Source organism: Rutilus rutilus (genome assembly GCF_951802725.1).
Source record: "Rutilus rutilus genome assembly, chromosome: 3".
NCBI lineage: Eukaryota > Metazoa > Chordata > Actinopteri > Cypriniformes > Leuciscidae > Rutilus > Rutilus rutilus.
Window position 1 is genome coordinate 28415822 of NC_140211.1, and position 24107 is coordinate 28439928.

Genomic DNA, 24107 nt, shown 5'->3' on the forward strand with positions numbered 1-24107 from the left:
GAGAGGCTCAAGAAGAAGCACATTAAGGTCTCCAGATCTTAATCCTATAGAAAATCTGTGGAGGGAGCTGAAACTTCAAGTTGCAAAGTGACAGCCAAGAAACCTTAAGGATTTAGAGAGGATCTGTAAAGAGGAATGGACCAAAATCCCTCCTGAGATGTGTGCAAACCTGGTGACCAGCTACAAGAAATGTCTTACCACTTTGCTTGCCAACAAGGGTTTCGCCACCAAGTTTGAAATTATGTTTTGCTTGGGGATCAAATGCTTATTTCACTCACTGAAATGCAAATTTTATAACCTATATATAATGTGTTTTTTTCTGTTTTATTTGGTTGATATTCTGTCTCTATCAGTTAAAATAAGCCTACCATAAAAATGATTGATCCTTCATTTCTTTGAAAGTGGGCAAACTTACAAAATCATCAGGGGATCAAACAACAATTTTCTCCACTGCACTGATTTCGAACTAAGCTACTGTACTGTATATATGATTTACTATATGTTGAAGTGCTTCGGCTTTTAAATATAAAGAATTATCGTAATGGTTTCGGCCAAAATTTTCATATCGGTGCATCCCTAGCATCATTGTTGTTGGAATTTCTATTGTATGGTGCTTGAATTGATTGAATGCACTAAAGTCAATGATTTTATTATTAATCACTAAAAACAAATACCACAATGCACATGAATTGGTTTCCAGATAACATAATAAATGGCATGTCAGTTCCCCAGTAATGCTGGAAAAGAGACAGAAATATGAGCCTGAACATATTCTTTAAAAGCATTTCAGTTTTGATTTATTTGTTCTTGTTTAGCTGCCAGCTATTGATCCTCTGTGATCTCTCTTCCACTCTGAATGATGATTACAGATTGAGATCATCCATAAAGTAGAGTCTAGTTTTTGAAAATTCTTCAGTATCAAGGGGCATTATAGTAAGATATAATGTTATATAGGCTAAAGTAAAATTAGACACGTACAGTGTGGTACAACACAATTCGTATTTCCAGTGTGTTTGAGGACATGCTGTGTGCTAACAAATTTCCTCTTCCTTATTTCACATCAAACTGCCTGCCAAATGCAATATTTCTGGCTTGCATTGTTATAATGGTATTAAATAAGTTGACAAGTGAAATAATTCAAAAGAAGAAAGCAGGATAAACTAACAGGACAATTTAAGGGACAGGCGATCACATTTATAGAGGCCATTATTTACATATGCAATTAAATAGATAAGAGTTAAACAAGCTAAACCTGTCTCTGTAAAGGGTAAGTGACTGATGGTTTGACTATGGTTGCCCAGGGTTTTCAGAAACTATATAAACTTGCAGAAAAGTCCAATTAGTCCCTTGACCTATTAGACGACACTTCCCAGAGACAATTGACCATTCAAAAAAGATCAAAAATGTCTTGCAGACTGTAACTATAAGTCTACATAGGACACTCTGTATTTTCAAGATTAGAATGCAAGTCATTATCTGCTTAGACAATCGAACCTTTTCTGTTTGGACAGGAGTAGTATGTATGCGTATTTTCACAGACTGACAGACTAGTGCCAAACCGTTTGACATTCTCTATTCTCTGAACTTTATCTTTAAAACCTTGCTTCCTACCATTAGACCAGCGTCTGTTGTGTTGGAAGCATAACTGCTGAAGGATGAGATATTGTAAGATCCTGAAAAAGCTTCCAATGCCATTTTCACTATGGCTTTGATCATTAAAAATCAATACTAGACTTAATAAACTCATTGAAAAAAAGTTAGTAGGATTTTTTATGTTTATGATGATCATGTAAAAGTTCCAAATTTGAAAAATGACTGTGATTCTAACTAACGTTTTTGTAGTGTCCAGTTCATGTTGCATGAAAACTATTAAATTCTAAAAAATAAGATTTGAAATGAAAGTTGATACATGAACAATTCATGTTTTCATGTTTATTTTCTCTTAGTACAAAACACGCAAAATTCATGGTTTAACATTTTAGTAATTGAAATATGAACTGTGTTCTATTGGAAACAAGAAGCCAGGCTTGTTGTTTTTTAATGAAATACTTATTTTGGTATTGTTGGCTTACTGTATTGTACCTAAGCGCTCACTCTGATGTGTGAACAAAAGTCCTCATAAAGTGCCATATCTATTTTAAAATTGACAAATGTTCAGTTAAGCATGCAGAAATGGGATAACATAAGAAACAGAAAAGGAAAAACTGACTGAAATAATTAAACCGTATATTGTATTTCGTGCTGTGATGCTGGTGAAATTAAATGTGAGTAAGGGGATTCATTTGGGTGATTATACTACCAGTTTGAAGAACAGAGATGTATTTCTAATTAGTAAAAGGCAAAGGACCTTTGGATCTGATCGTTAGAAGGAACCTGTAGTTATGCTATATTTTGTACGTTCTGTCTTAGCTTGAGTAATTTTGGCTTTCATCTAGAATAACACTGAAAAACCACTTCATACACAAATAACACCCGCACCGCTTTAATATTTGTAGTGCTCATTCATAGGAGTTTGCTTTCCTGGTGAGACAAGCATTGATCTGTTGTCATATCTTTATATCAATTATTCAAATATTATAGTAGTCATTTGATTTATTTATAATATTATGTAAATAAATATAAATTTCATGCAGCATGCTGTTTATCTTTAAAGAAATGGTGTGATATAATTTATGCCGGCTTTATATCAGCCATCGACCACCCTGATATCAGCATCGACATCTGCCATCAAAGACTCCATATCGTTCAAACACTATAATATTGCATTGCCGATAAGGTACATAATGTCTTAGTAACCTTGTTGTATTGGGTTAACTTTCAGTGAGATCTGCAAATGAACTAATTGCCTCAATAAACGAAGGCCTCACAAAATCCGGATAATCTACTGAATTTGTGGTTCTTAATGCTGCAAAAATGGACTCCTCTTCTGTGGCACCGGCTGTTCTTTATCTTCATTAGTATCACTCTGCGCGGTGAAATCGATTTTCTGCGGCGATCCGTGTGGTCTGTCTGAGACTCATTATAGTAATGGTTTTAACATCTTTGAACAGCTGACTGGGTATCTGAATAATTTTCAAGCTCAAGTTGTTCATTGTGGCTGTTGTCTCTCACACACAACCGCAGCCTCCTGTTCTGTCATTATCTGCCCATCGCATGACTTATACACTAGACCTCGGTTGACCAGCAGACAGGGAAAAGGAATTCAGGAAAAAAAATCTGAATTACTATCGATTTGGTTGCAACATCGTGTTTCACTTGTTTCATCGATTAGAATAATTGCCTCAGCATTGTCAATGGGAGACATGCTTCACTGCCTCACTCCTAAGAGCTCCGTTTGCATCCACACGACCCTGCTGTCTTATTGAAACAACCATCGAGGAGGAAGTCATGAGTTATTGTTATTTGTGAAACTTTGGCTATATTACAGCAATTCATTTCAGATCCTTGCGCATCTTGTGACGGCAGCTCGGTTGAATATGGGTTTAATGTGATGGGCTAAGAATCATAACTTGAGAGGAGGACATGAGACAGGAGACATTTCAATAGTTTTGTATTTTACTCCATTAAAGATGTCTGAGTAAAGCAGATCCAATGACCTCAACTGACTGGAAAGGCAAAGACAAGGTTAAACACACTTTGTGCTGTAATATTGTCCTCTTCCCAAAAGAAGTGCTTTATGATCTGTGTACTCATGGGGAAACGGAAGATATGAGAAAAGAAAGCCTTTTAGCAAGTCTGGTGTCGACAATTTACTTTTAATGCCACTGCCTCAAAAAAAGAGAAAATCTTAGATATGAGACAGAAGTTTAATGTCTCACTTTTCTCTGTTCTGCCTTCGCCAAATGCACTGGCAGACTACATATCTAGATATCTTTTATGTATGTGCACAGAAGTGTGACATAGTAGAATATACGTTTTTTTAGTTACTATGCATTTGCATTTTTCCTTCAGTTCAGTAGTTTCAGCGAATGATTTAAAATGCCGTCTGCTTTCTTGCTCAGTCTGTTCAGTTATTTTTGTATATAGAGGCCTTTGCCCAAAATAGTTCTCTATTTCATTTGGCTGTGCACATCAATCCCAGATCCACCAGTTAGAGTGATGCCAATATCAACAACTGGCCTCTTGTCTAAGTAAGAAATGTGTTTTACTGAACTATTTTTAGAATGCAATGGAAATAATTTATTTTGAATTGTGTCTAGTCCTTCCTTTCAGTGGAGTTATATTTATAAATTAAACAACAAAAACCAATTGAAAATAAATTAAAATAGTTCCTTGTAAAATCACTTTAGTTTATTATTATATTATACAGTTATAATCGAAATTATTCAATATTGAATAATTGCAAATCAGGTTTATTGGCAAAATGTACAGACTTTCAGCTGTCTGCAATGAACAAATCAAAATCAGATCAAACAAATTAATTGAAAAAATAGCTCAACACAACAATTGTTTCCAGTGGTTTCCCCAAATTCAACTGAAAATGCAACTTTTTTGATGACTTCTGCAGTCTCAAAATTTTTCAACCCCTTCATGGCAAGCATCTTTAGTATTTAGTAGAACACCTTTTGCTTGACCTGCTGCAAACGTGATGTATAGCCAGACACCAGCTTCTGGGAGCGTTTCTGAGTAATCTTAGCCCATTCCTCATGAGCAGTGGCCTCCAGTTCAGTAATATTTTTGGGATTGCGTGTTGCATCCGCCTTCTTCAAATCCCACCAGAGATTTTCTATGGGGTTCAAGTCAGATGTCTGTGATGCCACTGTAGAATCATCCAGGACTTCTTCTGTTTGAGGTATGCTCGGGATTGTCCTGTTGGAAGGTCCAATGACGCCCAAGCTTCAGCTTCCTCACTGACGGCATGACGTTTTCTCCTAGGATTTCCTGATACGTCAACGAATCTTATATTTTACCCTCCTGCTGGTGAGGTCAACTAACAGCTATGGAGATTATTAATCGTAATCCACGGCTATTCCTGCCGTTCCCAGATGTCAAATGTCGAATTATGCGAGGAGGCGTGAACACATCATGAATATTAATGTATTTCACACCTGAGAAAGACAAAGTCCCTCCCCTAATGGCCCTATCAGGTGCTATCAGGCCCTATCATTCTGAGAACCCTTGCACAAAGAATGAGGAAATTTAAATGGCTTTTTGATTGTTTAGATTTATTTACAACACAACATAATCCAAAGATACACAACAAATGACAAAAAAGCACATTATTTAACACACTGAACTAAAGACAGAGACTTAACCAGTCACACCTTTGTGCCATTCATGAAACATTTCCAAGGTGTTTGATTTTTAATTGACCATGTTCATGTACTCATGTGAATGTTGAAGTCAGCAGGACTCATCAGTGGGGCATCTGGTTCCTGTATAAAAAAAATTAATAAAAATAAAGAGATTGGAGTAAAAACATGAAACATAATGCACAGCGCGACTGACTCAAACTCAAACATTTACTGAATCGATCGAGCCGCTCCAAACTATGAAACATTATTGTTACCACCATCTACATTTGAGCAGATATCCACTAAGTATTTAACAGTATAACACTGGTCTAAACATTATAATAATCACCATATTAGAGTAAACACTCATATTAGAGTAAACACTCATACTAGCCTACTTTTATCATGCTGTGTTTTATTATCGAAAAACATCCTCGTGTCGTACATGTATATACATTTAGCATCGAAAGGTTGCCTCTAGTTCACATTTCAACATGTTTCTGTCTATATATAGATTGCCTACATATATGTAGGACATGTTTTTACTCCAATCTCATTTCATAACGTACATTTTAGTCTGGCACCAGTTTAACGAGTAGCTACAATGTAAAGTTTATACAACAATAACATGATTACTATTAGGAGTGGAAATGTCTTACCTTAAAAATCTTCTCATCTTCAAATCGCGTTCTTCTAATTCTTCTGAGGTAAATCCAAGGTAAACAGCACAGCACAAACACAGTCTCAACGAAAAGCAGAGAAGTGCGTTACTGTAGTCTCTGATTCTTTGTTTCGAGGTAATGAGGGTGTTTACAGGCCCGCGTGTACTATTTGCATGTCAATCGCTTGTGCGCGCGTGGGCGTGGTCACATTGTTAGCTCGGACTGAAGAAACTGTACTTGTCGTTGCTTTCATATGAATTACTTAAACATAGAATATTTGTTTTTGATATAATTTGCATCATTTAAAAATGGAGACTTCAAGCTTTGTAAAGACGTGTTTCATATCACAGTGACAAGCATTCGCTGAGTTACAGATCATTTTCTGTCGCGTTTAAGAATGAACTTCACATTGAGAGAGACGGGAGAACGCGCATCATGTTTATTTTCTTTATTTTACGAAAAATACAACATTTAGTTTTTATTATTAGTGTACACAAATAAAAGAAGACATTTAACAGTTTTGAATGATGTATAACACTTGCCTGTATGACAAAAATCGACAGACTTATTTGAGTCTCTTTTGCACTGATAAGAAAAATATCTACATATCTATTTTTAGCTGTACAAAAACAGATCAATGCTGATTGATATTGCAAACTGATATTTCTTACCATATTATTTTAACGTATTGTCATAATTATAAACACATTGGTCTGTAGTGCAATTTTTTTTTTTTACCATTTAAACTTTGTTATACTTTTAGTTATTTACCTATAGTGGCTAATGAGTCTCACACATTCACCGAAAATAGGCCACCTATAACTGTATATCATTATATTATATATATATATATATTAATATAATTTGAGCCATCATCTTTAATAATGGATGTAGACAGTATTTACAGCTCATATAGACCATATGTTAAACATTAATTTCCCAATAGGATGGCTGTGCTGTGAACTTGCAACAGGAGTGTAACAGTCTCCCTTTTTGCTTGTTAAGTCTCCTCCTTGTGGTAGATAACAAGAATTACAGCACATTAAGGTTTGTGTGTTGAATTACGTGTTGTCATGTTTAACACTATGAGAGAGAGAAATAAATAAATAAATCATCATATAATATTATATAAGTGTGACACTGTGTCTGCCAATAACTGAAGTACTTTTTAAAAGTTTATTGGTTGATTATGGCATAATTCTACCAATATGACTATTATTACAAGCTTTAGTTTTTTTTTGAAATATTTAACAGTCATTTTCTGTAACATACTAAACTAAACATACAAAACTAAGCAGTTTTAGAAATGCTGATGATTTGAATATAATTGATTTGATTGTGTTTAAGGTCAGTGTGGCCAGACATTTGTCTCTGGGTGGCCAGATATTTGATCAAATGACAGAGGAAGATTGAGTGATCCAAACCTTCTCCGAATAAGGTCAAATGTTGTGAAATGTCAATCTATATTCTTCATTTTCACTTCAGCTCTGATCTTTCAAAGGACATAATGGCCACAATAGTGATTATAGAGCGGTCTAGGATTTTCTTGACGACGCACCTGCCAGGGGTCTCAGAGCTGTTATTAAGCAGTATAAAGAGCATTTTGCAAATGAGTGACAGAGGTCTAGAAGCATATCATATTCCCACCAAGTGGGAAGCAAATGTATCATGTTTGATAATTCAAACTGCCTGACAGATTTTATATAACCACTCACTCTATTTCCCTAAGGCTCTGTTTTATGGTTGTACAGTGTAGAGCTCGAGGAATCGTGGGATAGAAGAAAGCGCAGCCGAGTCTATATTTGAGTGCAATGACTGTAATTAGAGTGTGATTATTCCCGGAGACGGCTAGAAAAAAAAAGGCAGCCGACAGTGAGGGGGGTTGCTATGGAAACCGACACGGAGGCAGTGAAAAGGTCCGTTCGCTGGTGGTTATGTCATGTGTCTGGTGTGTATGTAAAAAGTTTGGACATGGCAGGTTTCAAGTCAAAAGGAGGCAGAGTAGGATGTTTTGCCTGCGTAAACTGAAGCTGCTTTTGAAGACTAAAGCTTTATTTGTTGTCTCATTTGGTTCCTCTCATTGCATTGAATTATTTTTTTGTTGCTCTTATTCTCGCTCACTCTTCCCTACTGTGTTCTTCTAACATGCTCATGTTCACATATTAGACAAATATCATTCTGCTAAAGACCTACATGAATCCCAAAATATTGTATAATTTACAATGGCGGAATTATTTGCAATAAAACAATAAGGCAGATTGTATTGACTGTCTGACAGAGCTCATCACGTCATGGCGCACTTAAATATATAAAAAATGCTCTTACATGGTGAAGGAAAACTTGTGGTCATTAGTATTCCTCGTGAGGACCACGGCTATACCCTGCATCCTCCCTGTTTGCCCAGATAGCCATTGAATTATGAAGCCAATCTGAGCCATGGTTTGGGTTGCCTAGCAACAGACTATTGAGTGGCACTGGGTCCCTGGTGATGGGGAGATAAACAAGGGGCCAGATAATGTGTGTGTGTCTCTCTATATAGGTGTGTTTCCTGATGGCCTGTGTGCTTATCTTGAAAGTGTCAAAAAAGAAAGAAAGAAAGAAAGAAAAAAAGAAAGAAAGAAAGAAAACGCCCTAAACCCCAGTGGCTGTTATGACTCCAAGCAGAAACTTCAGCCTTAAAAAATAAACTGATGGCCAGTAGACACAAACAGTTGTGCTTTTCTCTTCAACCCTAACATGGGTGGGCAGGTTTTCTGTTATAATGGTCTCTATCACAATCTAGAGGAACAGCAACTGCATTAAACAAATTAGACTATTATGGTTTCTTGCCATACCTGATTATTTGATATTTGCACAACATGATGTCTTTTATCAAGGTGATTTGTATACATACTGTTTGGTTGATACCTTTAGTGTAATAATAAAAATATAATAAAGATAATTTCTTTATTTTCTTTATTATAATAGATGGTGATTTATGTACATTATGTGGTTGTAAGAGGTGTGTGTTTATTTTGCAGATCGGCTGTTTGGTGGATGTCAGAGTTATTTGGGGTCAGTTCCCTACACTTACGACGTGACTCCTGCAGCAGTGCAGCGTTTGAGGAATGTTCTTCAGAAGCTGGCCCACAGAGGTATCACTTCTCTTTCTTTACCTGCCTGTTTTTGTCAACCTTTCTACCAGCACTCTTGTGTGCTTATTTATCACATATCTCATTTAATTGTTTTCTTTTTATACAGTGTAAGATACATTTCACTGTTGAAATTGTTTATGTATTCACAAGTCCATTGTCTGTTTTCTAATTACATATCTCATTGTTTACCAGATTATTCAGTTCTTATCGGCTGTCAGTAACTTACCTTTTAGTCTGTTAACATTTTTTTTTTAGATCTGATTTCATCTCACTTCACCTGTTTATTTACTGTCAATTATTTACCTTTTGCCCTTTTATCTACTGTAACAAAACTGTGAAGTACATGAAAACATAGGTTTATATAAATACTACCATTGAAAAGTTTGGGACCAGTAAGATCATATTTTTTTTCTAGTAAAAATTTAAACATTTATTCAGAAATGATGCATTATTAAATTGATCAAAAGTGACAAAGACTTACATTGTTACAGAATATTTCTATTTCAAATAAATGCTGTTCTTTGATGAACTTTCTATTCATCAAAGATTCTGGAAAACATTTGATTACAGTTTGTTCAAAAATATTATATATATATATATTATATTATAAGAAGAAATGTTTCTTGAGCATCAAATCGGCATATTAGACTGATTTCTGAAGGATCATGTGACACTGAATACTGGAGTATGCTGAAAATTCAGCCTTGACATCACAGAAATAAATCACTTTTTAAAATGTTTTCAAACAGAAAAGAGCTATTTTAAATTTTAATGATATTTCACAGTATTACTGTTTTTACTGACCAATATTTTGATCAAAGAATGCAGCCTTGGGGAGCATAGGAGAAACATAAAAAATGAACAAAACTCATACTTTTGAACTATAGTATACTTTAAAGTAGTTAAAAAAACCAACATATATTTACTCGTTCATTATTGTTTTGTGCCACCTACATCTCTGTACTAGTTGGTATCTTTCTAGCCAATATTGAAGTTTTGTACTACAGCACATTTATGATACTATCTTCATATACTATCTTGCTAATATGTTGTAACATTGCTCAGTAGCATTAAGTTGCGTTGGATAGAAGTTTCAGCTAAATTAATCTCACTGGCTACTTTAGCTATATCGACCTTGATTGCAGTGCACAGCTTGTTGACATGACTAAATGCTGGCCAAAATCATGAAAATCTTCAAAACTTCACTGATAGCAGTTTCTGGTTTCGTCAATGTTCTTAGCTAGTAAGTTTTATCCTTGACAGAACCGTGTCACAATCAGTTCCAGAGCTCGTCAACTCAAGTCAAAGCTGACACACAGCCAAACGTGCACTCAACTTTTGTGGCACGATGTTGCTGTCTGTCACATGGACAGATGAAAGAGAGTGGGATGAAAGGATGAGACTGAGCACTCATCCACTGCTCAGGGGCTTGAAATTGGACATCTGAGGGCTTTCGTGACAGAAAGGTTTCTCTGTAATACAATGTGTTAGCAGGGCAGGACTGAATGTACTATCACTGATAGAGGAGAACTTCTGCAGAGATGTGAGTCTTAATCTGTTCAAGATGAACATATTGTTTGAACAGACCTCTGATATGTAGATCTGCCTTACCTAAGACATTTGTGCTTACACACCAAACTCTGGGTACTTACTGTGTTAGAAGTGTTGAATGTGTTGCAGCTTTGCTAGAATGTGGTTTCATCACAAACATTTTGATTTTGATGCTCAATGGGCTGATCAGTGGGCATTTTGTGTGTGTGTGTCTGTTCACTCCCAACTGTTTATCTAAACCAGTTCATTACAAACTATTTCCTTTTAAGCTCTTTCAATTCATAGCCAAACTATACATTATATATATGTTACATACAAACTATACTCACCCAGACAAGGCTTAAGCTAGTCCCAGATTAAAATGCATGGTTGAGCTGTTTTAACTGAAAGTAACATCTTATGTCAGTGCCATTGTTTTGTTTGTTTTTGCCATGTTTCTAAGGCAGTTTATAAAAACGACTTAAATGTCCTAATTGAGCTAAGGTCTAATCCTGGCTTAATCTAAACCCTGTCTGTGAAACCAGGCCTAGACTGTCAGTCAATCATTTGTAATTTTAATTCAGAGCATTCAAATTCAGTTCAGAGAGTACAAACAATGGTTTTATGGGATCAGTCACATTCATTTAACTATAATAATACAATTTACAAAACATTTGATTTGAAATAGATCTGTTGAGCTCCAAGGTAAGAGGATAGCTCTCCTAAAAGATGAAAATCCCGTCATCATGTGCTCACCCCTCATGTCGTTCCAGACCTGTATGACACAAAAGAAGATATTTTGAAGAACATTGTGGTCCAAAACATTTTTTTTTAACCATTCTTCAAAATATAATTGTATGTTCTGCAGAAGAAAGAAAGTCTTGCAGGTTTGGAACAACATGAGGATGATTTGGTGGGATGTAAATTAGAACACCAGCTCATGCTCTGCTTTTTTTAGTGCAGTGTTTATTCAAAGCAGCTTTTTGTGACGCCAATCAGAAAACAGGCTTATTGTTGTCAGTTTCCAGCATAGCCATTTGGGGGCAGCATGCTCCATCTTGTCTGTCTCGGTGAAGGATCTGAGCTGTTAATAGGCTGCAGAGGCTTGCTCCCAGCTTGATCTTTTCAAACAGCCATAAATGAGAGTTGAAAAGCGTGGAAGGCACGCAACCGTCTTTGGGTAAATTACCAACATGGTAATGAATATTAGAGAGCCAGAGAGATGGCCGACTCCAATTACCCAAGCCAAATAAAGAGAGAGGGATCAGGAGGATGAGAGGCTGTGTTCAGCTTACTCTCTCTCTCTCTTTTTTTTTTCTTTTTGGATACAGATGGTGTCTGAAACCTTGGCTTTTGATTGACGGGCTGTGTTGCAGTGTTTTTATTTTAATTTCAGAGCGCTTTGCGAGGGAGATCTCAGTCGTCTTTAGATGTTCCTCTTTGTGCGTTTGTGTGTGAATGAACGGCTGTGTGTTGTGTGCATGTTTTTGTGCGTCCGTCTGTGAATTTGTGCCCAATTCAACAGACAGATGACAAATGTGTGAATCATTAAGTGTTTGCAGTTATCTTGTTCTCTGATCCATGGGCATTTGTATGTGTATCTATGAGATAATTTAGTACACATTTTTTGTGTGTTTGAGATAACTGATCACATTCGCCTCGCAACCATCACATTGCGCTCTGTCATCCTTACAGAACCCTTTAGCAGACCAACATCCTTCATCAACATCCTCCACGTTCCTCCTCACAGGAGAGATGTAGATAGGCAGATAGATGTTGAGAACGTCAATGCCATCGACTGACAATTCTCTTTATTACGCGTTTAGAGTAGCTGTAGAAATCGTGCAATATGTGGAGCCACTGCCGCACACCTGCACAATGTCATTAGATCGATGCCATTGACCGGATGGCAAGAATGCTCTCTCTTTATCATACGGGTCCATTACGGCAACTGACAGCCCTCCCTGCTGTGAGCTGCCCCATATTTCATGCCATTGTCTTTAGAGGTTCTTCAGATTTCCCGGCTCCTGGATTTGAACATTAGAGCCTGCTTGAATGCGGCGTGCCATCTCTTTGATCTTCAACCGTGGTCAGTGTGTCTACAGATAATGGGAAGTTACAGATGTCTCCTGGTATAGACCACTATTAATGAATAGAGAGGGACAGATAGGAGGTGATAGACAGACAGTTTGGTAAGGAGCAGCTGGAAGGGAGAGTGAGAAAGAGAGGGAATTAAGACGGATTTAATGGCTGAACTCGTAAGTGCAGTCACACAGAGTGGACAGCTGAAATACCTCAGAAATTATTCTCTGAAGTAATTTAAAGTTATTTTTTCTTTTTTTTTAAAAAAAGCAAAAACTCAGTTGCATGTCTAAGTTACATAAAGTATAATGTTTCTCATGCTCTTTAGAGGCTCAAAACCAGCATTGTTTGATTATAATACTAGGTCTGACAATCAACTTTCAGTAAAATTTGATTTAATTAATTTTATGAATCACAATTATTTGCTTATTTGCAAAAAAAAAAAAAAAAAAAAACATCCAGATGAATGAATATACCACTTAAAAGTTTGGATGTAAGTTTTTTCTTCCACCGAAAAAAGTACTTTAATTCAGCAAGAATGCATTAAATTGATCAATAAATGCTATACTTTTGAAATTTCTATTCATTGAGGAATTCTGAAATAATGTATCATGTTTCCACGAAAACATTAAGCAGCACAACTGTTTTCAACATTGATAATAATAAGAAATGTTTCTTGAAATCAGCACATTAGAATGATTTCTGAAGAATCATGTGATACTGAAGGAATAAATTGCATTTAAAAATATATTAAAATAGAGAAGAGTTATTTTAAATTGTAATAATATTTTAAAATATGACTGTTTTCACTGTATTTTTGATTAAATGAATGCAGTCTTGGTGAGCGTGACGAAAAATCGTATGGACTGCAGACGTTTAACGGTAGTGTAATTCAAAAGAATTACATTATAGCAGAAAAACAATATTTTGAAGGGAATATATTACTTGTCATTTGGCGTATAACTGGCCTACAATCCATGAATCTATTTTGCTGTCTGTCCGAGGTAGACTTACAGGTAGGATGTGTTACTGTGTTCAGTCTGTGCTATAAAAAATATATATAGGTTAATATGCAGACAGGCATCTTTGGTCATTTTGTCACGTCTTATGCCATGAACGCCACATTTTTAAGATGCAGTGTTGAAATAAATGAACTTTGAAAAACGTGTCTCAAGATCCCTGTGTTCTGTTCCACACAAGATAATATACTAACTACATACAGATACTCTTTTTTCCTCATACATTTTGATTTGACATGACATCTGTTACATTCTTAAATGAGTGACTGTTTTTTCTCCAGAATAGGTTTACTGTAAATATATAGATTTGTTCATAAGTATATGTTATGTGGGTTCTGGTGGGCGGGTTTCAGGTAACACAGCACGGGGTGTATGAACAGACACTGCTGCCATGAGATGTGTATTGATGTGTAACATGGCCCTTCAGGCTCACCAGTGACCTCTGGCCCTACCATCATCCAGGAAGAAACTCCATGTTCAGATAGAAGCTCAGCGAAGCAAACTGATTCACCTTGACATGTGCATTAGAGCTACTTACTCCCATAGCCCACTGAGAGATGAGACATGGGGGAGCAAGAGTGAGAAAGACAGAGAGAAGGAGAGCACGGGATAGAGGAAAAAATGCATTAGTCACATTGGTGCACTACATTTTTGACGTATAACACTTAGCCTCTGCTAAAACCATCCATAACACCTGTGTGGTTGTGTGTATGCAAGTGAGATGTTCGAACAGCCCTTGGGAATTCATTTGCTTTACAACTATTTTTTTTTTGTGTGGAATAAAATAGTAGAATAACTTTACATGGTCAGTTTGTTTTAGATACTGTGATTTGTGACCTGTAGGTCCATACCAAATACAGTTATGCGTAGCTTAGTATTTTAACATCATTTATTTCACATTTTAACCTCATATTTAACTTTAAAGCTTGAACTGAAAATGAAAGACATGACAAGGCGAATAATGAACTGGCATATTCTGCGAAATTATAGTAACTAGCAGTAGAACGAAAACACTGCTATAAAACTTGCAAGTGTCATAACAAATAACATGAAAACAAACACAAATTAACAGGAGAACACAAATGAATTACAGTACAGTACAATACAACAGAAATAATAAGGCAACAAATTAGATTTCAGCAGCTACAATGCATCATGGGAAAATGCTATACTCTGCCAAGCAATCTTGGGTGTGCTACAAATGTATTTATATGTGGTGTTTATTTGATAGTGTGAGAGAAGCACTATATAGATCAGGCTATGAAAAACACATTTGATTGGTACCTGTTAGCCAGTATGTAAGCCCTCCAACATGCTAAGTAACGAGTCCTATATTTTACTTACATTTCTTCATTGCACACCTTAAAGTTAACTTTCAGAAGGGATGGTAAAAAACAATATTGCAAAACAGGGACCATTACATTGTCATTTCAAATAACAAATTGTTGGTAATTTGTGGAATATTTGCTTTATCACAGCAGAAGTGCATGTGTCCTTGTGCATATTTTTATTCATCTGTCTTTAAAACATTTTATCAAACAAACCTGCCAATACAATTCACAATTTATAGCAATTACTTGCATTTAGTTTCAGCAAATTTTATTATTATTATTATTATTATTCTCCAGAAGTGGTTTTCAGTACAGTAAATGTCAACAGTTTCTACAGAGCTCTTGGCTGAATTAAATAGGCCTTTAATTATATTTCAGCATCTGTTGCTTTGCAGCAAAGTTCACATCATTTTGCATGTGCTTCACTTAAGACATAAAGGCAGTCTTAATCTGAAGCCCTCTCTTGAGGAATTTCTAAATGTTGTTGTAAACAGATGTTTGACTAGCTTACATTGCTGCAGTGTTTTCTGTTTTTGCCATTTTCTGGGCAATGATGATGACTGTTGCAGTAGATCGGGCTCTGTTGTTGTGTGTAGGAGGCAAAAGAAGTTTAGATTACCTTTCGTCATAATTGGAAAGGGAATATTAGATCTCAGATCCTTGGTTGTCAGGATAAGATGGTACTAATAAAGCTTTCTGGGCTTAATGGAGACCAGATATAGCCAACACTGGCAAATACTAAAATCTGTTAATTAATAATTGTTCTGTAATTGTTAATGGTTTTGTTATTTTTTTAAGATTGGGGTGAAAGCATGCAGTAACAGGGTTGTACACAAAATGTGTTTGGTAATTAAAATGAGTTAATGTTTTAAAAAAAATTGCTACAGTGAATTAAGACTATAAATCGCAGTTTGTAGATGGGTGTGTACCATCATTTAATCTATTTAAAATAAGCTACTGTTCATGGTAAATTCATTGTATGTTAGATAATAATTTATCAAACATATCTACTTGATCTCACTACAAAAAAATATTAGATTTGTGCCTCTAATGTTTAAAGTAATGGGATAATATTGTGTACAGTATTTGTGAAATGTGCCACCTGAGTTAAGTTAATTAGATCATGAAGATACTATGGAAATCCCATATAATACAGGAAAAGCCCACCTGCCCCCTTGTCTAATTTATGCTATTATACTATCACAATAAATTAGGCAATTCATGATGAACAGAATTGAATCAATGTTTGTCAGCTTCACTAATTGGAAGATGGTTCCACATTAACTTGTGCAGCCATTTGCGTATTGACCTGCACAACCAAAAGGCAGTCAAAACAAAGAATGGATGGCATGTCTGTTGCTGAATATTTGAAGATCATGGTGTCCTCTTTATAAAAAAGAAAAAAAGAAAAGAAAAGCAGTCTAGAACAACCCCCCACCACCATCACCCCACACACAATTTTTTTATTTTTTTTTTGATAGGAGAAACATCAATGGCCGGGCTGCTAATTAGTAATAGCACATTATATCAGGCTCCATCCAAGACCTAATGAGGTGGACCTTTGCTGAGGCAAAACGGTGCAGTGCTTGTGGGTGACAGGAAGGTAACAATGTGTGTAAGTGTGTGTGTTTCCATAGAGGGTAAATTCTGGTGTAACACATAAATGCTTAGCTCTCCTTGTGCTTGTTATTTATCTTATGCTGTTCACTTAATATTTATGCAGTTTTTTCTTTTAGTCAGAGTTTTGTTTTTTGGACAAAAATCACTTTTAATTTTAGTATGTCATTGTGGCAAGCAGGGCGGGCCGAGAGCCATGAGAATGGAGCGAGGCCAGTGCCACGAGTGCTAATGAGTAGGGATGGGCATTTTTCAAAAATATTGTATTCAAATATTTGGCCTCATAAAAATCGAATATTTGTTCATTTGAAAAAACGTTTAACGAGAAAGAGATTTTTTTTTTTTTTTGAACAAGCTTACGATTAGGCAATATACGCAAGCTAACGTTATGTTTTAAGGTCTTCTTTTAGTTGAAAACATTAAACTAAACTAAAAAAATATAAAAAACAAAAGCATTTAAGCTTAAGCAGCTCAAACAGGGGGAAACAATAGGTTACTATCGTAACCCCGGTTCTCTGAAACATCGAGTGGAGAGATCCACCTATGGGCCGTACCTGACCTCTGCAGAAGCATCCAATTGCACCAAGTCTGGCTAGACAGACAGGTTACAGGGAAGGGTTAAGAAGACCCCACCCCTAAAACCGAATGTGCTACCGAGGTTCTGGTGACATCCAGCTGGTAGTAACGCACAAAGGTATGAGGGGAGGCCCAACTAGCAGCGGAGCAGATGTCCTGCAGTGACACTCCCCTAAACAAAGCCCAAGAGGCGGCTAAGCCCCTTGTGGAATGAGCACTGATGCCCCTAGGGGGCTGCACTCCCTTTGCTTCATAAGCCATAGTTATAGCGCCCACAAGCCAATGTGAGAGGCGTTGCTTCGATATGGGACTCCCTCTGTGTGGGGGGGCCCATGAAACAAAGAGCTGGTCGCTCTTCCGGAAAGCACTGGTCCTGGTCACATATGTCTGTAGAGCACCTACGGGACACAGAGCATTCAGCCTCTGATCCTCCGAGGAGGCAAAGGGTGGAGGGTGAAAAGCGGACAGCTCCAACACCTCCGAAGTGAACGCAGGGAAGCACTTCGGCATGTAGGCCGGGTTAGGCTTAAGGGAAACCTTATCTCCACTGAGGGAGAATTTAGTGCACGAGGGATGAACCGAGAGTGCAAGCTCACTGACACGTTTAGCAGATGCCAATGCCAAGAGCAAAGCTGTCTTGTAGGACAGCGACTTAAGGGAAATACTCCCCAGAGGCTCAAAAGGATGTTGAGACAGAGCTTCCAGCACCATGGAGAGGTCCCACTCGGGAACAGTTCTCCTGATGACTGGCAGAGAGCGGCGCGCACCCTTCACAAATCTGCGGATTAGAGGGTGCTGCCCGACAGTAGAGCCCTCAAAACCCACATGACAGGCTGAAATAGCAGCTAGGTAGACCTTAATAGTGGAAAAAGACCTCCCTTTTTCCATGAGGTCTTGAAGGAAACACAAAATATCAGGCACTGATAAGATGTGAGACCGTGCCCATCGCACCACCCTTCGAACACTTGCCACTTACAGCCATATAAGCACCGTGTAGAAACGGCCCTGGCATTCTGAATAGTGGCAACGACACTCAGCGAAAGCCCCAGTGCATTCAGGTTTGTCCTCTCACGGGCCAGGCCCAGAGAGCCACCCTGTCCGGGTGGGGGTGGAAAATCTCCCCGTTGGCTTGGGACAGTAGGTCCGTGCGAGGGGGGAGGCGCCACGGCTCGGCGTGTAACAGAGTGATTATCTAGCTTTGGGCCACCTGGGTGCTATCAGAATGAGAGACAGACCCTGCTCTCTCACCCTGGCCAGTGTGGGCATTATCAGGCAGAGGGGAGGAAAGGCATACAGGAGCACTCTGGGCCATGGGTCGGCCAGTGCATCTATCCCGAGGGGCGTGTCCACGTCCCTTAGCGAGAAGAACATAGGACACTGGTAGTTTTCGCACGAGGCGAATAGATCTACGGTCGCCTGTCCGAATCTCATCCATAGCATCTCCACTATCTGCGGGTGAAGACGCCAATCTCCGTAGATTGGGTTTCCCCTCGATAGAAGATCCGCACCTCTGTTCAGAATGCCCGGAACATGAGTTGCGCGTAACGACAGGAAAATTCGTCTGCTCCACACCAAAAGCTTGTAGGCTAGAGCGTGAAGTAAAAGTCTTCGCTCTCCCAGTAGCGCACGGCTGCCGCGCAGGTGTGTGTCACTGTTACAGAGCGTTAAAGATCACGAATCGGGCTGAAATGTAGTGACAAAACCCATTTCATGAACGCTCTCATTCTCAGGAGTCCCAATGGCACAACTTGGATGGATGAAGCCATGAGACCCTGCAGCCTGAGGCATGTGCGCTATTGCACTTTCGCCCCTTCTCTGAACTGCGACAGGCAGTTCATCAGAGAGCGAACGCGCTCTTGAGAGAGCAAGCGTGTCTCTCTCAAGAGTGCGTTCGCTCTCTGAGCGAACTGAGTTGGAGACTTTGGAGACTGAGTTCAACTCCAAGCCCAGGAAAATGACATTCTGACTGGGCTTAAGATTGCTCTTGCTCACATTCACTCTGAATCCGAGAGATGTGATGTGCGCGAGCACACGACCGGTGTCCTGCAACACCTTCTCCTTCGATTCGGCTATGATAAGCCAATCGTCTATGTACGTCAGAATTCTCAGACCTGATATTCTCAGCGGTGCCAAGCCCGCCTCCACACACAGACAGAAGGACCGGGGGCTTAGACTGAGCCCAAACGGAAGAACTGTGAATTCGTAACATATGCCTTGGTAGGCGATACGAAGATATTTCCTGTGTGGAGGGTAAATGCTTATGTGAAAGAAAGCATCTTTCAGATCAACTGATGTGAACCAGTCGTTCTGTTTTATGGCACGGGCGAGTGAGCCTTGTGTCAGCATTCTGAAATTGTATTTCCTCAAATGTTTGTTCAACACTCGAAGGTCCATGATAGGGCGGAGTGAGCGGCATTTCTTTGGGACTAGGAAATAACGGGAATAAAAACCCTGATTCATCAGATTGGGGGACACCACCTGAATCGCTCCCTTGTTTAGGAGAGAGGATATCTCCTCTTTCAGAATGTGTGAGGCGTTCTCTTCCGTGTGAGAAAAGAGAACGCCGTTGAAAAGCGGGGGTTTCATTGCAAACTGCAGCCTGTAACCCTTGGTTACGGTACGCATCACCCACTCGGGAGCTGAAACGGTTTGCCAAGCCGCTTCGTGACTCGGGAGTGCCCCTGCTCGGGCCGGAGCGGAGCTGTGTGAGCCTAGCTGGTTTATTAGTGATGCCATGGCGCCATCTAGTGGACACACTAGGGGCGACATGCAGGGGTTTGGAGAGATTTCCGCTCTCTGCAATGAGATGAGATCTCTTTGCGGAGAGAGGACTTCTCTCCGAAACGAATTAATTTGATTCGTATTTTTTAGTGTTTTGTGTGTTTTGTGTTTTTGTGAGAACACTGGGGCCGAAGCCTTTATAGACAGAGTGAGGGGAACAGAGTGAGAGCGGTGTGGTGCCACTGTACTTAAACATTCCCTCACAACGGGCCCCCTGAACATGGGGGGAAAACACACATTTCTTGAACACATAAACTGGGCAGTCTCGAGAGGCGGTGAGCTGACCCAGCCGCGGGAGCCCCTGAGTCTCTTGGACGGGGGTCCTGGGCGAGGAGGGGAGTCCGAGGGGCTCGTGGCCCGTGAACATGGACTCAATGCTTCATCGGCTGAACATCAGGCAGGCCGCTTACGTTTCGCGTCGGTGGGGGTGGGATTAGCTGGTCTCCCGGCCGCGGCCGCGGCGGGAGTGTATTTCCCCCAGTGCTTGTTAGTAGGCGCTGGGTTGTTGTGCCGTGGGGGGGGTTTGTTGCGGGGCCTTTCTTTGCCCTGACGAAACTGTCGGCCCATGGCAGGTGGGTTAGGCAAACGCGCAGGGGGTGCCTGGCGTGGGGCTGCCTTCCTAGGAAGGCACAGCTTGAAAGCCTCATCCTCCTTTTCCTTGTCATCACACCTTTGTTGCATCAGTGCGACGGCGGGGCCAAAGAGAGCCCGTCCGGGCTCTACCGGCGCGCCCGCGATTCGCCGCTTCTCACTGTCAGGGAGTCCCGACAGGTTAAGCCAAAGCGTGCGTTCTCCCACTACGGAGAGCGCCATAGAGCGCCCGCAAGCTTGGACGGCCTGCCGGGCGTTGCGGAGGACGAGGTCGTTCACCGTGAGGATCTCCTTCCACAGTATTTCGGAAGGATTTCCCTTCTCTAGCTGTTTCCCTAATTCGTCCAGGATCTCCGCCTGGTAGGCGGAGAGAAGAGACGTTTAGGGCCCTGACGGCCAAAGCCGAAGACTTGTACGCTGCCTGGTGAACGGAGGCAGCAAAACGGTCCATTTTGTTAGGCAAGACCGGCTTCGGGGGAGCGAGCAGCCCACCCTGAGGGGGGTTAAGGTGCCTGGCGATGGAAGGCTCAACAGCGGGGGGGTCACCCATACCGTGAACTGCCATATCCTTAACTTCGAGTCCCGTGAGGCCGTGTCTGAAGTCGAGCGGGTCGCTCCAGTAGTGCCTCATGTGCTTCGCGCATGCCGGGAGGATGGGGAAGAGTTGTCTCCTCGGGCCGGGAGGGGGTCCCAGAACTTTCCCATCATAAATATCTCTTTCCTGGTCGGTGGCACTCTGAGGTGCCGGCCATTCAATGTTGAGACGAACGGCGCTCGCTCACACACTTCCAGGAGGATGGTTTGAGGCAGAGCCGTGTGGGCGCTAGCCTGGGGAACACCAGAGGGCGGGATGGCCTCCTCGTCCTCTGAGACTCAGAGAATGGCCGCATCCTCCTCTTCCACAGAACCGGGCGGTTCGTGGACGAGAGCGAGGTTACCCGCGAAGATGTCCTCTTCGGGGAAAGCGGGATTGGGCTGGTCAGCCCAGATAAGAGAGGTGGCGCCCCGGGAGGCCCCCGGTAGCGCGTCATCGTCATCACCGTGTCCCCCGTCCGAGTCAGAAGGGCTGAGCTCGGTGCACTGAGTGACTGCCACCTTAAGACGGCATTTTAGCAACTTCCTAGGCAGCATGAGACAGAAGCTGCAATTCTCCGGGTTCTCCAGGGCTTCCTGAGCATGCTTAAGACCCAAGCAGACCACGCAGAACTTGTGAAGGTCCTTAGCGGCGATAAGTGCACCACACGCGGCCGGGCAGGCCCGTGATAGGTTGTCCCCTGGAGAGGCGGTAGGCTTAGACAGCGACATACCGGAGAAGAAGTCGGAGAAATCCGTGGCGGGCAGTTTCCGTGAGAGGAGGAACGGTGAAATCGCGAGAGCGTGGGCGGCTACGATGCAAAACAGCAGTGGTTGAAAAAGACGACTGTCACGTCTGGCGGAGGCTGATCTGGCTGATATTTCCTCCTGAAGACACGAGGTGAGCAGTGAAAAAACAACCGAGCTGTAAGACGCAGAGATCGCGAGAAGCGAATGTCTGTTAAGACAACCCATTATTTTCTCGAAAAAACAATGGAACTGACTCAAGATACTTATCCGCATGATAAAGGAGGTCTTGAATGTGCCAAAAATATTAATAGGGTAACTCATTTTCGACCAAAAACGAAGTTACGGTCTTTTGCCGTTGCATGGCAGAATAGATAACAAAGTACTCTCTTTATGCTTTAGTTATTCATCGTTTGCGATTTAGTTTTATGGAATGAATGGATTCACAACGTGACTTAGACACTCTGGGGTGCGTTTCCCGTACAACGACGTAACTTGCTGCTTAACTACCATAGTATGATGCATCGTTGAAGAAATCAACTTGCTAGTCACGACTGTTTCCAGAAACCATATTGTCACAAATTGGTCGTTCAACCGCGTTGGTTAATGATGTCAAGCAGGTGGTGGAGTATAACTTAGTTAGCAAACATTTTCTTTTGGAATTTAGATGAGAAATATACAGTATATATATTTTTTAAAGTATGTTTCAGTGTTATATTATTAAACATGTACGGCTCTGTTTTTTGCATTTTTTAGAGTTATATGTAAATAAATTATTTACATTGTTCAGTCCCCCCTTCTCAACCCCAAACACCAGGTATCCAAGAAAACAGATTAAAATGACTGAGTGTCGGAGGCTGGTAGAAGGCTAAAGAGGTCATATCTATAGGGGCTTAAGGAGATACTCTTCAGATCTTTATACGTTCCTCTGCATCTGTGGCTGGTTAATGGCATTCCTCCCATCCATCCATTCAATCACAGCATACCTGTGTCCCTTAGTGTGGTGAACAATCTCAAGTATGTCTGATTGGGTGACATTTGCATGAAAGCTGAATGAACACGTCTTTAGAATGCACAAGATGGGATTTGATGCATTAGTTCGGTGTTTTTCTATTTATCTTTCTCCTCCCTGGAATTCAGAAGTGTTACTATTTTTATTGAGTTGAAGACAGTGGGTAGATTTGATGCTGACCAGAAGTTTAACATTTCTCAGAATGTGGGATTTTTAAAAAATGAAAAATTCAGGTGAATGAGTGAAGTGCTCTCATGAGGTACCTACACAAATTCTTCAGATTACTGTCTTTAGTCTGCAAGAAAAGATATGGACTAATTAACTTGAATACTTGAATATCATCAGCAAGTTATTTAACATTCTGCTGGTGGGCAAAATGAGCAGCAGTGTGCTTTAACCATGATGTCTCTTGTTGGGTCTTTGTAATGTCTTTTTTAATGTCAGCAATTCAATGTATAAGTATATACTACTTTATGGTTCTCTCTGTCCCTTTTATTATAGGATATACTTGGCTGGATGACACAACTCAGGATGTAATTTCAAAAGAGCTCTCACAACTACCCAAGGTTCCTTTTGGAGGATTTACAAACACCTTTTCTCGTTTCAATGGCAATTCCAGGTGAGCTCCTAAATCCTCTGTTGTGTTACGTGTCCGTGACAGTAATGTGTTTATGTGTTGTGTTCTTATATTAATTCATGTTTGTTCATAATTCATTAACTAATGTTGATTTATGCAACTTAAAATGTTAAAATGTATAATATATTTACAAATAAACATTAATCAAAATTAATAAATAATGCAAAAGTATTGTTAATTAATAGCTAATGCATTATTTAATGTTGACAAATTTAACCTTATTGTAAAGTGATATGGACAGGTTTGTATTCTAGGCACTTTTTTTTCTACTGAAATCTGTTTATTTTGAACTGTATTTTAAACATTCCCAATGGGAACAGGAAGCTAAAGGCTCAGAAAGAAGAAATGAGCAGGGCACTGCAAAGGTACCTTCAAGGTTTCCTGCCTTCTGATGTTGCCTCCTTCAAACAGAGTCCTCAAGGGCAGCAAGTGCTTTGGAAGGTAAATCTCTAATAATAATAATATATATATATATATATATATATATATATATATATATATATATACACACTCACCTAAAGGATTATTAGGAACACCTGTTCAATTTCTCATTAATGCAATTATCTAATCAACCAATCACA

At 39.8% G+C, this 24107-nt stretch overlaps 1 protein-coding gene across 1 annotated transcript in view; it reads left to right on the forward strand.

Moving 5' to 3' along the window:
* ptprn2 (protein tyrosine phosphatase receptor type N2) overlaps nucleotides 1-24107 on the forward strand; it is a 260783-nt gene that overhangs the window by 55348 nt on the left and 181328 nt on the right. Inside the window, exons 3-5 of the mRNA XM_084404889.1 lie at nucleotides 8917-9030; nucleotides 23391-23508; nucleotides 23847-23967. Of these exons, the coding sequence (XP_084261015.1) occupies nucleotides 8917-9030; nucleotides 23391-23508; nucleotides 23847-23967 (353 nt within the window). The remainder of the gene's footprint in view (nucleotides 1-8916; nucleotides 9031-23390; nucleotides 23509-23846; nucleotides 23968-24107) is intronic.